This window comes from Bacillus rossius (genome assembly GCF_032445375.1).
Source record: "Bacillus rossius redtenbacheri isolate Brsri chromosome 4 unlocalized genomic scaffold, Brsri_v3 Brsri_v3_scf4_1, whole genome shotgun sequence".
NCBI classification, from domain to species: domain Eukaryota; kingdom Metazoa; phylum Arthropoda; class Insecta; order Phasmatodea; family Bacillidae; genus Bacillus; species Bacillus rossius.
The window spans coordinates 5079907-5095989 of NW_026962010.1; the positions used below are offsets into that span (position 1 = coordinate 5079907).

The window sequence follows — 16083 nt, forward strand, 5'->3', positions numbered from 1 at the left end:
TATGTGCACTATATGCAAATGGTAGTTCTGATAGTATATGTTCATAATAACTAATATACTGATATCAGACTAGCTCAAAATTGGTCTGTATTGTACATATATGAATACTTTATAAGATATGTATTGAAATATTATTTGAGTTAAGGAAAATTGTTACTGTAGAGTGTAGATGTTTGATTGATTATTGAAAAAAAAATTCCTTCTGACAACCATTAATAATTTTTACTGCTTTTTATTAATCTTCATAAAAATTCACAAGTCACCATGGTTACCATCTTCCAGCCACAAAACAAATATTATCAGTGATTTTAAAATACATCAATAAATATTATCAGTGATTTTAAAATACATCAAATAAACTCTCTCACTGCATTCACGAAATCATTGCTTATTTACATTGGCCAGCCAAAGAGTAGATAAAAAAAAGCTGTTCTCCACAAGCCTGAAACAAAAAAGAAATCAAAGTTAAATGATTTATATTGTACTAAAGAGAAATGAAACTGATAAATAAATGTATCAAAGAAAAAAGTTATGCATACCAGAATGATAAATTAATTTCAAAACCATTTTAGTTAGAAATTTGATACATTAAATATTTTGGTAAATTCTCATTTATGTACTACAATTAACATTTTTCTTTGTCCTTTCAAATAGATATTTTTTCCAAATACTTTTTGACAAAAACTCATTTATGTGAAAAAAAATTATATGAAAAACATAATTCTATTGCTCTTGTGCCCATTATTGCAGAAAAACTAGGTATTTAACAATCCAAGTAACTACACAATTTTAGAAGTTTGTTTCTCAGGGCCTCAAGTGATGTAATTGCTTGTTATTAGCTTAAGCAAATCTAGGCTTTGACTCAAGCAAAATGTTTACAAGTTGAATTAATTTCACGTAATGCATGTCACATAAGCAGTTAATTTTTTTTTTTTTTAAAGTATCTAACCAAAGTCTTCGGGGAGAGTATTAGTAGGTAGGTTACCAAAATTTGTAAGATTCTATATATATCCTATATGTTCATATTTTAGTCGTATCAACAAAATGCCTACACAAGAATAGATGTCAGCATGTTATTTTGCAGCAGTCGATGGCATTACTTCATAGTACAGTTGTGAAATCACTACAAAATGTGTCGGATGTATATTGCAATGATTTACAATTATTATCGGTAATCGCATAACTGCAGAGTTCAGAGGGTGTTAGAAAATTAAAATATACCACACATTGTTCTTTTTTTGTTTCTAATAATATTAGTTTATATTCCTACAAAGATGGATTCAGAAATTTCCTAGAGTAACAACTTTTCCACACAAACCAAATTTGATAAATAGTAATTCTTAGTACTATGTACTTCGCCAAATAAATTATTTTTAAAGTCGAGGTAAACTTACCTAATTGCTTACACCATTTTACAGTAGTTATGAAGAAGTTACCTTTCCCTAACCATTTTCATGATTTAACAGCACTTATGTAACTAACCTAACCAAGTATTGCAACTGTGAACTACAGTATAACCCTGTAATTGTTTTCAAGTGAGCATGCGGAAAAAAACATAAGCAGTCGATGGAAATTTAGCCATTCCAGTGTTTTAACGTTTTACCAATGGATTCATTAAGAAAATATAATGTTAAAAACCATTGATCAGTACCCTTGATGCTTGAATTTGCTTAACCAATCCAACAATTATACAACTTCGTTGTGCATCAATAAAGTAAATCAATCATCAATACAGTAAACGTCTTCGATTATACTGCGCTAATTCCCAAATATATTTTTAAAAAATTGAAATAAATTGTTTAACAGTAGTTTAATGTTAAAGTAGGTAGGTAAGTATAAACAATACAAAATTTGTAAAATCATGTGAATGGTTGGTTAGCTAAACTTAAAAAAAGTAGTTTTCTTTTGTTGCTGCTTATCCATAAATTAAATTATAAAATTTTGAAAATACCGTTTCAGACACTAAAAACCTTCCTCTATTAAAACTGTAAACAGCTTTTCTTAATTCCTACTGGTTTTCAAGAAATCACATTTTGCAGGTCACGCTAGATAGCTTATGCAGTGAAGCAGCTGTTACCATTTTCCCCTCTAATTGCATAGCAGATCCTGTGGTTTTCCATATATATAAGAATGTATATATTTTTTATTTGAATATTATAACCTAATGAAACGTAAATAATAGTTTTAAAAAAGTTACGAGTCTCTAATGTGTATCCAAACCAAAACGCCAACCCTTGACAGGGATTTTTTATAGCAGTATGGAGGCGCAAAGCGCAGATTTGTTACCTGCAATAGCACGTAACCTGACGTATAAAAGGAATCATTTGTTACAAAATGAAAATTTATTTTATATGTCAGGTTATGTGTTGTCTCACGTAAAAAATCAGAATTTTGCACCTATAAACTGCTAAAAAATATTGCTCTCAAGGACTGATGCTTTGGGTTTGGAATGCACAATAAGGAGTCACATAACTTTTTTAATGTGTTAATTTACGTTACTGCATTGCAATATCCAAATAAAAAATAGACAATTTGTGTATGAAAAACAACAAGATCTGCAACTCAATTAAAGAACAACATGGTGACAGGCCCTTTACTGCACAGGTAATGTAATGTAACCTATTAAAAGTGATTTCTCAAAAACCAGTCTGAATTTAGAAAAAACTTTTTTCAGAGTAAATAGAGGTACATATTTAAAGTTAAAAAAAAAAGTGTCCAAAGTTTATTTTGCATACAAAAAGCAGCAACGTGAGATAATAACCTAAAAAATCACTGTAAAATGTATATTGGTTGGTTAGATTAGGTTAGTAACATCCAACCGTTCAATTGATTTTACAGAATTTTTAATTGGTGCTATCCCAAGCTAACCAAATGTAAATTCCACTGTACTTAGAATCACTGTACGTATAATGTTACTAACCTAACAAATTTCACTGTATTTTTAATCCAACTAACCCAAGGGCAGTATCTCAATATTACAGATTTGTAATAAATAATCCTAACCTATCCACATGTTAAACATGATAAACTACTTGCGGTATCAAACAACCCTCATAGAGAATAATAATTTTAAACATGTCAGGAAGTAAAAAACACTTTAGGAATTTATAATTTTTCCTGCAATACCCCAAATTATATTAAGTGCACTCACCTCAATGTAATTCAGCTCTGGTAACAATTATTTTAAAATATTTTTACTTAAATGCGGTTAACTGCTACACACCACCGGAAAACATTTCTTATGATTTTATACGTTGTGCACTCATGAACATAAGATGAAATCTCCACACGCTACCTAAAATTTAAAAAGATAAGCCTATAGTGTACAAAAATTTATATAAGAAATGATTACTTGCCAAGAATAACACAAGCAATGTTAACTTGTAAACGGACAAAACTAATCTCCTAACAAATCAAACAGAAATAGCTCAATAACTTACCTGAAAATCTCATAATTAGTAACAAGGAAATATTTGTGTACATGTGTTTTACTCTTAAAAAAATATAAAATAACATTAGTCAACAATTTTTTGATCAATATTGCAATGTTTGTTTTGAACGTACAGATAAAAAAAAAACAAAAAAAAACCGAACATGTACGAACCAGCCCGAAGGGCATGTCGATCTATGGGGGTGAAACTTAGGGCGCGGTTACACGGGACCCTGAACTACTTCAGGTGAACATGTTTAAGTAAACACGTTTACAAACGCGAAAGTGTGCGGTTACACGGTAGTTGCTGAAAAGTGTGTTTAGCTCTAAAACCGATTGTCTACTGTCAACGAATGACTGTGTTGTTGATCTCTATTTTTTAATTGCATTCAGAAAACGCGGGATTTTCTCACTTGTTTATACAGCAGTATCAGCAGAAATGAAATGTGTTTACATATTGCTCAATATTTTTTTACAAATCGGGAATTCAAACATGCACAGTAAAATTTTTAAACTAATTTATTATTATATTTTGAGCGAGAGTACCTATCTCAGTTTTAAGAAAATTAAGGTTAGGATAAATTAAAAAATATATGTAATTATCTGTTGGTTTTTTCTTGTTGCATTCTGTAAAATATTACTCGAACTTGTGCCAGAAACACTTTCCATCTAGAATTTCTGCAAAAGACTGTTTATATTCTAACCAGCCAATCAGAGGCTAATGTAGAAGATATGTCGATCTGAACTACTTTGCCAACCTGTTTAAGTTAAATGAGAAATGGCCTCGAACGAAACATGTTCAGACTGTGTGTAACCGCACTCAACAGCTGAACATGTTCACCTGAAGTAGTTCAGACTCCCGTGTAACCGCGCCCTTAGGCTGTCCACTTTTAACATTTGAATTCATTTTTCCTGCGCAAAAATAAAACAAATCTCGAGGTTGGCCGAAGGTGCATATTCGAGCAGGGTCAGAGCTTGATGTACATCTTAGGTTTCCCATTTATTAAGAGCTTAACTTTTATTATAGTCAATAACATATATCAATATTAAGTAGGTAATTAAGATTTTTGGTCTATTGGCAGCATTAAAATGAAAAAGTATTTGACACACGTGCTGATGATTGTTAATCGCTCGGCTTGACGAACGGACGAATAGCTGATGGAGGGGTGACAAACGGACGCGACCAAGGACGATATAGAGTGACGCGACGTATCAATCACTAATATTCAATCAAAACAGGAACCAAAAGACCTCATCTTAGATTCAACAGTTGATAGGTTAAAAAATATATAATTTAGCTATCTTTATAATTTATAATTTTAACCTTCGTAAAGGCACATAAAAACACATTATTGATAATTGACCTTAATAACATTATGTAGTTTCTATAATGTATAACAAATCGCTATCACCCAAGAAATGTTGAATCTAAAAGGCGTCATTCTGTTTATATTTAAAGTTTTTTTATTAACATTGCTCTTAAAGTATTTATTTTTTGTAAAGAAAATTAACTTATTTTATTGTAAAAAAAAACTAATTTTAAAAAATTCGAAAAGTTCATTTTTTTTTATGTGTTGATATTTAGAGTAATCAGTGTGCCAACACTGATGACTAATTGGGCATTTTTTATACGGTTATTTCAAATTTTAAAATGTTCGTGGGTTGTTGGTGATACTTGGTGGTGATTATCTTTCATTCTCTATATGTATTTTATGAATGCGTACGTTATTTATTGTTACCCGACTACAGAGAAGTGAATAACTTTGTTATTAACACGTCTACTAGTATGTACCTATTTTAATTTTAATCAACCCATTCTAATTTACAGCCTTCTATATAATTGAAAAGTTTGATATAAAACAATGTTATAATGATGAACTACGGCGGACTAATAAATGCTTTGCTGGATCCACCTATTTGTAAAATAATAAAGAAGAAGTGCCCCAAAGAATCCATTTCTCAACCTCATAATTATATTCATGAAGAAGGTAAGATGTTCTGACTTTTATTTTATAAAAAAATATCAATATTTAAGAACCATTAGGACCTAATGTGATATACTTTAAAAGGTTTTTCTGTTGTGAAATCACGTGTAACTATTTTTTTAATGTACAGAGAAAAGCACATGTGTATGTTAAAGATTCCTTTAAATAAATTAACACCTGGAAATAATGATTTAGGGTGATGCTGATCTAAATTACCTCTAGCAGAAGCCCTTTTTTGTATTCCAACTAATTGTTTTCCACCTTTTTTTAAATTGGAAATTAGTGCCACTGTGCTTCCCCCAGGAAAATGAAAAAGGCACACCAGGCTGTGTGCAGCATTTTTTGTTGCTATTTTCTAAAATAACAAAGGGGAAACAACGTGACTAGTCAACCACCGTGCCGTAGTATAATGCGCACCAACCATGTTTTTAGTCCAGGGTAAGGTATGGGTGTAAATTTGAAATAAGATATTAATATAAATATAAGCTTAAAGTGAGTCAATTAAGGATTGAGTCACTGGTCATTGGCATAAAGATGTTGACCATATAAAAAATTTTAAAAATTGGTGGTCAGGTGTCCACCCTACACTTGCTCACACTGTAGGAAGTAGATTTTCAGTTAAAGAATTAAGGGGTTAGTTGGAACTAATATTTTCCTAAACATGTAGGCAATTTCATGTTGTACTTCGGTTAGAAAAGTAACAGTCATCTGCGCTTTTGATTGATTTGCCACACTTGCAATTGGACTTCCGCCTGGTGGCAAGAAGTCCACACCCCCCCCCCCCCCTCCCTCTCTCTCCTCACTCTCCCAATACCTGAAGCTGCCTCAAGTCCTACCCTCCTCTCTCATCCAGTATCTTGCCCTCAAGCCCATTTGTTTTCACTCTCTCTGGATCTTCCACTTATTATCCCTCCTCCCTCTGTATATTATGTACATTATCCTTGTTCAACTTATCTCCCAGTTTTCCCCAGCCCCCCCTCCCCTCCTATCATCCTAAAAGACTTAACCAATCTTTCTGCTTTCCTCCTTCTTTTAAGTGTGTCCCACCCCAGCTCCTTCATCATCACAGATGGTCTGTGCATCTTCCCCATTGCCCCTTGCCTTCTCCACATACCCATCACCCATCTAACTGCTCTGCATTGTACCTTTTCCAGTTATTTAATTTCCCTCCCTAGGTACAGGTCCCAAATAGCCGCATCGGTCTCACCAACATTGAATGCACCTTCTCTTGTACTCTCCATCCTGTCCCCTTCAGTGCCTTAGTAATCAGCCCAAGCCCCCCTCCCCTTCTTTACTTCCTGCTGTACCTGCTTTCTGCCTACCTAGGTCACCTTGTAGGGTTACTCCCAGGTACTTGTATTCCTCTACCTCCTGAATCTCGTTGCCCCTTCCAACAATATACTTTCTTAACTACGCTTCTGCTCCTTGTGAATCTGACCACCGTTTTGTTAATATTTATTCCCATTACATTGGCCTCGACCAATCCTTCAACTTCTCCAAGTCTTCTTTCAGGTATGCCGCTTCCCCCCCACACTTCAATAGATCAGGCAGTCATCCGCGAATAATCTCAGTTTACTTTCTAATTCCTCCCCAACATTGTTCATCATTAATATAAGACTAGGCCAGATTGTGCACCTGTACGCATATTTAGGCTTTGTTCATGTTCATCAACTATGGCTTCTGACCCAAACAGTAACTTGGCATTCTTGTTAATGAAAATAGAATTTAAGTTATTGCAAAAAACTTTTTCATATTAGGTACACCCTTTTTATTTACTTCTTGTAAACCCAAGTCTTTTTCCTTTACAACCACTATACTGTTGGGTCCAGAAGTTGCAAAGTGTACTGCTCACATAAACAAAGCTTTAGTTTTCTGTAATTTCATGGATGAGTAACAAAAAAAAGAATATGTAGGTACAGCTAAGTAATAACAAAAAAGTCAAAACATTTCACAATGATTTAATTATGTTAAATTAAATTCATTATCAGGGTGTCTACCTACTGGTCATGAAAAAGAAACAAAACTGAAGGAAAATGTAAACAAAATAAACAGCAATGGTGTTGGAAATCCCTAAACTTTCATTTCCATCAAACTTGCATTTCGTTTTTTTCAGTTTGTAGTCGCACATTATACATGAATATTTTTAAACTGTCACTAAAATCATGGGAAAATTATCACTGAAAAGATTTTAGCTTTATAACCTAAATATTGACATGTGCCTATGAATTGCAGGAAATTTTACACTGACTTGTTGGAAAATTTCATTCAAAGGCCCTGAAAAAGCCCTTAAATGGTTCGCCAAGAATATGTAGATACGCCGGTTACTAAAATACCTATACACCCGTATATATGTGTCTATATATATACATACAACTCTCTTCATTTATACTATGAACCCCTTCCAAAAAATTTAAATTCAGTTTCCGGTTTTGGATTCAATTTATACAAAATCACTAATAAAAATTTTAATTTTTACTTATCCTATGTATTAGCTAAGAGTCTGTGACAGATTAGTGACCACAATAGGTAACATTTTTTGATACACAACTCTAATCTATCAAGGCAAACCTGAGCTAATCCAGCTCTTGTCTCAATGTAACTTCAAGTCCTTCAAGCGACATCTAAAACAGGTAGCCTACATATAAAATTCTTTAAGAAAAATTGAAAATATTTAAAATATTTACCAATAATAATTTAATATAATCATCAGTACTTAATAAAAATTGTCAGGGTGATTTAATTATTTAATTTTAGCCAATATAGTAGGTACTGACCATGTAGTAGGTATCAAGTTATCTAGATCCAAAAAAGTAATTAAAGACATTGATGATGGTGTTCAAACCTAAATTTTGCCTTACATACTGCTCACCTAAAATTTTGTATTCCTAGAAATCACTAAGAATATGACTAATATGAGTCATATCATGGGAATAACTAGTGCATTCACCCAGTAATTGTTTAGTCTGGAGTTAAAGGTAAAATGGCAAATGGGTGTTGTAATATTGAATGGTTGGACCTCCATTAAGATTGAACCTTTGAGGTTTAGTTAGATTACAATGGATGCATGCTATTGTTATGGTACAATAAACCAAAGAACTTATTTTTTTCTTAGACACTGCAGAGCCTACAGAACCAGAATCAGAGCACTTGGTGCCAGATTACCTGAAACTTACAAAAAATAACCCTTATCGGTGAGTTCATAAAAGTTTTCATTATTTGTTCATTATTTCAATATCCTTCATGATCTGGAAAGAGCAGCAAATGGTAGTGTCAGAGTCACTGTAAAACAATATTATGATGTGGTTTATGTATGTTTCAGAAATAGAAACACCATTTAGGCTACCAGCTTACAATGCCATATTGGTAATGGCTGGACCAGAGTTTTAATTAGATCACTCCTGATTGCGAGTTCAGCCTTTAACTTGTATGCTGTGCCGTATTGCTAAATGTTACAGTATAGTATTCATTGTATTTTCTCCCTTACAGAAAACTACCTGCTTATGAAAGTTCTGCACATGTGTCAAATGAAAGGGATCATTTTGACTTGCAAAATGATGAATCATTTTTGATGCCAGCTGACTTTAAAGGTACCCTTGTAAAAGTTACAGAAAATTTTTGTCTTTCGTGTGCTTTCTTATGTTGTCTTACTAAAATTATATTTCAGATATAATTTTTGTATTTTTTAATAGGTATTTAATGTGCATAAAAATTTAATATTTTGCTTGTTTACTTTGCAGGAGAGATTAAACAATTAGAGAATATAAAATAATGTACATTATAGGCATTGCTAGCACTTACATATTACATATTTTTTTGACGTGACAACGTCTAATAAATCGATGAACTCCGGCTGCACACACGAAAAAGTTTCCCGTAACGCACATTGTCCCACTACGGATGTGTCCTGTTATGCTCATTGTACGCATGCGCGGCATCTATCTTCCATTCGATTGGAACAACCATCGATTTGTTTTTTCAATCATGTTTTTGTTTGAATTATTAATATTATGTAATTTAACGATCGTCCACCGATATTCAGCACAATCAGTACGGTTATTTAAAAGTAATGTTGAATTTTCAAATACTTTTTTTTGTACGAACAATGGTGTTTTATAGTTACACATAATAATTCAAATTACACCCGGGATCTTTTGCACAATGTTTTAAAAAATATTGTAACACATTATAAATAAGTTTGGTGTATTTGTGATGCGTATTTGTTATAAAATCATATTATAAAAACGAAATAATATTATTCCCTATGGTGCTGCCATCTACCGTGACGGATGTGAACAGAACGAATCGCGCTATCCAGCAGCTTCCACGGCAACCAGGCACTCGTTAATACATATTTTCCTTTGTTTATCGCGAGGGGCGTTATTATTAATGAATTATAAAGAAAATTTCGTGCCCGGGGCCACAATTGCATATCATTTTGAGCACTGGAAGACATACAAACGTAAAATATTCTCGACGAATTTTAATCTGTGGTTTTGATTGCTTATTACAACAACAATTTCAGCAATAAAGGTTAATTATTCTTGTATTTTAAAAATCTGATCACTAGTATAATTTCAAGTATTTATTCTTTTATTATTAAAAAAAGTAGCATCTGTCTGCGAGTGCAGTAATAATAGGTTATGTTAGATATTTGATTACAGTTTATTTAAATGAAAACTTGTTCATAATTATATTTAAACAAAAAGTTAATGTGGTTTTCATTGCTTATTATAACAACAATTTCGGCAATAAAGGTTAATTATTCTTGCATTTTAAAAATCTGATTACTAGTGTAATTTCAAGTATTTATTCTTTTATTATTAAAATAAAAATGATTCCATTTTAGTCATAAAAGCATGCAATTATTTCATCAATGTTTTGTTATTGCGTCACGTTAAACTATTGTCCGTAAACCGACTTTACAGACAACCAATTTTTTTTATATATAAATAATTGCATGAAAATTTATCATCATTAGTATTCCTATTCACTGCTAATATGTTTGAATGAATGCTTAGAACTACAGTTTATTCACTTTTGCAATCTCTAGCTTAAAATGAGGTATATACTTTTAATTTGTTTAGATTTAAAGTACTATATCTTTATAATCATTGAATTAATTTATATTAAATGTGAGAAGAGGAAAGAACTTGAGGAAGAGGATCCAGAAATTGGGTGAGTAGAGGAGGGGGGGGGGGGGGACTCCTTGCCACCGGGCGGAAGCCCAAGTCTAACAATCAAATTAATTAAATCAAATGTGTTTAATATAAGCTGGAAGCTACCACATTCTTCTTTGGTATACTTGTTTTGTGTCTTCAACATCCTCATCACCCCAAGAAGGATGTCATAAGCTAGAAAAATATGACTGTTGCATGATAATTGATGATGATGAGGAAGGGTGAAAGGGGAGAACTCCTTACCACTGGGTGAAAGCCCAATTGCGAGCGAAACTATTCAATTCACCAGGTTCTTCATATATGCTTTTCACATAGTCTCTTCCCAGCTTTTACAGCCGGGGCATATGCAAAGGATTGTGCGTGTGTCTATGTGTGTGTGTGTGTATCCCTTTTTCCATAATCCTTAAAAATCTATCATTCCCACCAACAAATGGCAAGAATTTGAAAGCAAGGAGTGTGCTAAATTATTTTATTCCCCCCCCCCCCCTCCCCAAACCATCTCCAACACCTTTCCAAATTTAATTCTGCGTATGTTCCTGAGCTTTCGTTTTTCTCTCCAGAGTGGCAACCATTTTCACCAACCAACATAACAGTTTTATCAGGAACCATAACAGTAATAATACAATAGTTCTTGCAGCAATTTGTACTGAGAATGCATGTAAATTTAAAACTGAATTCTGTTTGCATTAGTTTCATTGCCTCTGATTATTTACTTCATTTTTCTCTTGCAAAATTAAATGTAAAACTAATATGTACTTTTAAATTTTAGATGAAGTCGTGGCAGACAAAAATGATGAAGTCTGTTTAGCCTGCAATGGAGAATTTGTGTTTGGAAGTGAAGAAGTTATACTCTCTCAAATTCATAGTGAAGGAGGAAATGAAATCTTCCATGGAGAATTAAAAATAATGCATGCATCAGCCAAGACAGAAATGCATGTGTGCAAAGAAAAAATTGAAGTATCAACTTACAATAACCAACTGGAGGAAAGTAGGATATCAGAAAACAACCTGCACAAAATTCTTACACCTGAAAATTTGGAATTGTCTTCACAAATACCCTGCATTCAAGACATTCATGAGATAACTTGCCAGTTGTTGGAAGAGATTATTTCAGTCGTGTTGCAGGAACAACCTAATGTAGGTTTGTTGCAAAAAAGTTTAAATATTGGTGAAAGCCGCATAAATAATATCAGTGCAGTAAAATTAATATCAACTCACAAAAATTCAAGCTATTGTGCTGTTAAAGAAAGTCACAACCTAACAGATGAAGAAAATGAATTCTTTACTAACAATTCTCAAGGTAAAGATGTTTCGCCCAAGAATAATAGTTTTGTATGCTGCCCGAGAAATGTTGGTAACTATTCTAATCTGCCAGAAGAGACTGTTCCTGCCAAAACAAAAGAAGAAAGTTCTCTACAAACAAGTTTGAATGAAAACCCTCCATTAAAATCTGATGGTACTAATAGTTTTCAAACTGTTGACTTGACAACTGAACCATTAAGTATAGATATCACTCCTGAAATAATAAGACTCTTAAATGACCTTGTTAATAATGTTCCCACAACACCACCTGAAATGTATCATAGCACAAGTACATTAATTTCTGATAATTTTTCTTCTCATGCAGTGGAAGAGATAAAACATAGTGATAAAAATTTTACAAGCACTGGTGTGATATCTGACTTTGCGGCTGAAATAAACACTCCAAAACACTGTCGGGAAGAAAATGAGTTATGTATGTTACCTACAAACAAACGCCCAAAAATACATGTTTTTAGCAGTTTGGGTGATCCAAACAAGGACTCTATCAATTTTGCATCAAACTTCAACAACTCTGAAGAGACCAAACACCAGTTGCTTTCTTCAGCTGTTTACAGTGACATAGCAGTAAACCTTTCTTCAGAGTCTGAACACATGGAAAACAGTGCAAGTAATAATTGCGTAACATTAACTGATAAAGCACTACATTTTGATGATCAGAAACCTTCTACTCCTATAACTCAGGAAAAAATAAATGAAATACAATCACAAGAATTACAAACAAATATGTGTGAAGTATGTACAGCAAGAAGTAACAGTTTCAGTAACTACGGCAACAAATGTACATCAGAGAAAGAAAATTTGCTTTGTCAAACAAGTGATCTAAATTTGTATAACTCTTCAGCAAACAATTTGGAAAGTTATACATCAGATTGCTTAGGCACAAAATTTTCCATTTCACAGCCATCAGTGCTAAATGTGGATGACCTTAATGCCTATTTCATTGAAGCTAACAGACTCAGTGAAGAGTGTATGGATATTGTTGAAAAGGGTACTACCGGTACTAATGATATAAAGTGTTTGGATTCTGTAGGTAGAGTTTGCACCAATTTTCTTGCCACAGAGGAATTTAATGAAATGAATAACCAGACAGCAACAGAACTTATACTAAAGGACATCAAAATGAGCAGCATAAAACTAAGTTCTCCTAAGGAAACACTCCAAAAAAATATTGTATTAAGCAGTGTTGCTCTTATGGTTACTGATGATTGTGTGTCTCTTAAATCATCAAAAGACAGTTCTCTGTTATCATCTCCATCAGTGATGGAAAAACCACATGGAGGAAGTTCCATTATTTCCTTTTTATATCCATCACCTGAAATTGTTTCAAGTCCTTCCATTCCTAGCAGTACTGAGGAAAATGTAAGGAAAAAAGAAAAACTCACAATACATACACTGGTGAACTATTCTTTAACCTCAAGCTTATGTTGCAGTGATATAGATAGTGATGATTGTTATGATTATGATGGTGATTTATCAGATTATTCTGTAGATGGAACATGCTTTGTGGGAAGTATTAACTCCAGCCAAGACTCCCTTGATGTATATATTGACAAAGCAGTAAATAAATATAGTGAAAGGTTTCAAAAGTGCAGTAAAATTGCTGATGAACAAATTCTTTTGAAATCACACCAGTGTCATGATTCGCTTGTACAAACAATCGAAAACTGTAAAAGAAGCATGCAGCCGGGGTCTCCTGATGCTTCGTCAGCAAAAAGAGCAAAGCTCCAAATTGAGAACATAAAACACAATGTAATGTCTTCAAGCATTAAAGAAACAGATATAAATTATTATGTTAGAGATGAATTTAGTATCCATGAATTGCAGAAATGTAAGCAGAATGCAGCTGATTCGGTTGAAAAAGAAGTTCCAAATCTTGCGATTGGTTTTTCTTGTAGAGAACCTCAAAACAAGAAAGCAAAATTTGAATGTGAAAAAAATTATAGCAATGGTGTTTCAGAAAATTTGATTCATCAAAAACCAGAGGCTTGTAGGGACTGTTCTATATATCATAAATGTGAGAAAATGACAGAATGTCATAAAACAGTTCTTGATTGTGATGAAAATATCATCAGCAAGATGTTAGACTCAAAAAACATGCAAGAAAATGTCACTGTATGTCTTGAAGATTTCAATGTGTGTGAAGCAAATGCAAAAAATGACAATCTCAAGAAAATTAAGTTCTACCTTTTAAATGGTCAAGAAGATATAACAGCACGTCTAGATTCCATGCAGATATGTAGCACAGATTTAGAAACTGTGCATCCAGATATTGCAGCTGCAAAAACCTCTTTGTTGCATGAAACATCCACGGCCTCAGGTATGTAACAGTAGTTTTATACATTTTTTTGTGATTGTTTTGCAACTAGAAATGGATTTATCACTTGCTGCAGTGGTGATCTGTATTAGAGAGCACAAATACTAGGTATGTGAGTACATTCTGTATTCTGAATTATTAGTCATTAAATTTCAGAATTCTGCTGTATACTTCTACAATCACAATTGTGTTTCATCACTCTCTGATATCTGGCAATGTTATTCTGTAAGCTGTGATGTTGCAACACTATAATATACACTGCTTTGAAATGTGCCTTGTTTCTTGAAACTATTACAATTTTTCTGTTATTTCTGTAAACAATTTATAATCCAAATTTAGATACAGTTGAAGCTATTTAGTTAAGCTGTCTATACTGTTAGATCATATTTTATTGCTTAGTCATGATCTGCCTGTTCTTTGGTTAGACATAGAAATACCTAGTCTTAATTTTCTGAAATTTATATATGTTTTTTCAATTTGACCAATGTACAGAAATAGTTCAACCGTTGTTTATGTATGTTATTAAAATTAATAATTTTCTCTTTACATTCAAGGAATATTTAGGTAATGATGATTAAATGATTTTTACATTTAAGAAGTACCATCATTATTAGACTTTACAGCTACAAAATTTATTTTACCTTAATGTGGTTTTCAGCACAAATTGGTGCATTCAACTGGAAATCTGAAACCAACATGAAACCTAAATTAACTGAACTCAGCCAAAGTCACGTAAGTACTGTCACTACTAAGCCATCAATAAGAGTGGGCATGTCTAAACGTGCTAAGGTTATCCCACTTCACAGCAGAATATGAGTTTTAAATGTGTACTTCTTTCCCAACACATGCTCATTTTTGTGAGAGTTTTAAGTTTTAGTTACATTTTCACTGCCTTAACACATAGAACACAATCATATGAATAAAACAGAGGAATAACATGTTACATATAATTAATACTTAATGCTGGAATTGGCACTAATAATTTCTGAGTTCATAATAATTATTAAGGATGAGTGTATAATATAAATTTTTAGTATACTGATATGAGGAAAGTAAATTCTGACATTGAATGAACAAAAGATATGACCAGTAAGTAATTAAATTCATAAATTGAAGTCTTATCATTAGTATACTCATTATTCATTAGCATGCACACACATTGACTAAGTTTGTGAATTTCAGGAAAATTAAACTGTAGTGAATGGATTGTAACAATTGTGAAAGAGCCTGTGTGTTCGTAGACAAAAATTTTAATTATCTAGCATACCATTTCTTTAAAAGAACTCTAAAAATATGAGGTGTGTTTTTGAACCAAGCAATGTTAAGAAAATTTTTAGGTAGGATACTTGACAATCCAAGTTTTTTAAAGTGATGCCACTGAAGACAGTCATTTTTTTTCTTCTTCTAAAACAATCTAGATAAAATTCCCAGCTTCTAAAAGATAATAAACTAACAATTTGAATCTCCTTCAAGCCAAGCTGTTATACATTAAAAATAATAATTATTAATCTGTTCTTAACTATTATCACCTTCCCATTTTTTGACACTTTTAGATATTTCAGTTACAAGTTGACAATAATTCTGTCTGCACTTATATAAATCAAAATTTTCTTCCTTTCTAGTATCAAAATCTTAGATAACTTATGTTTTTCATTTGTTGATTAATATCAGCAGCCTGAGTACGAACACCTACCAAAAAAGTGATGTGCTACAAATGGTAATGAGACGTGACAAATGATGTAATATATATTTTTTTCAACTTTCTGAGGCGAGTGAAGAATAACAAATTTTGATGCCAAAGATAACCATGGCAATGCTTGTGTATTAATTTTTTTTAAAGTGAATTCAGCGAGG

The 16083-nt window shown here is 32.5% G+C and overlaps 1 protein-coding gene and 1 long non-coding RNA gene across 3 annotated transcripts; one reads left to right on the forward strand and one right to left on the reverse strand.

The window, feature by feature from the left end:
* Positions 1-216: 216 nt before the first annotated feature.
* On the reverse strand, positions 217-3812 carry LOC134541544 (uncharacterized). The gene is made up of 2 exons (XR_010076655.1): positions 3441-3812; positions 217-3295 (listed from the first exon to the last, which is right to left on the reverse strand). It is a non-coding gene; the product is annotated as an uncharacterized LOC134541544 (long non-coding RNA).
* Positions 3813-5062: 1250 nt separating this feature from the next.
* Positions 5063-15696, forward strand: LOC134541632 (uncharacterized). 2 transcript variants are annotated; one of them, XM_063385204.1, is made up of 6 exons: positions 5063-5150; positions 5259-5418; positions 8528-8606; positions 8902-9002; positions 11362-14232; positions 14888-15696. In XM_063385204.1, the coding sequence occupies exons 2-6, from the start codon at positions 5301-5303 to the stop codon at positions 15043-15045; spliced, it is 3327 nt and encodes a 1108-aa protein (XP_063241274.1). In that variant the 5' UTR covers positions 5063-5150; positions 5259-5300; the 3' UTR covers positions 15046-15696. The 2 variants fall into 2 exon arrangements, with proteins under 2 accessions (XP_063241274.1, XP_063241273.1); XM_063385203.1 differs by having other exon boundaries at positions 5070-5418.
* The last annotated feature ends 387 nt before the right edge of the window (positions 15697-16083 follow it).

Bases quoted from the DNA above. Each gene is read 5' to 3' on its own strand.
- LOC134541632 (XM_063385204.1), top strand. From the start codon at position 5,301: ATGATGAACTACGGCGGACTAATAAATGCTTTGCTGGATCCACCTATT. The intron at 5,419-8,527 runs GTAAGATGTTCT...TTTTTTTCTTAG, and splicing joins TAATTATATTCATGAAGAAG to ACACTGCAGAGCCTACAGAA. The intron at 8,607-8,901 runs GTGAGTTCATAA...TCTCCCTTACAG, and splicing joins ACAAAAAATAACCCTTATCG to AAAACTACCTGCTTATGAAA.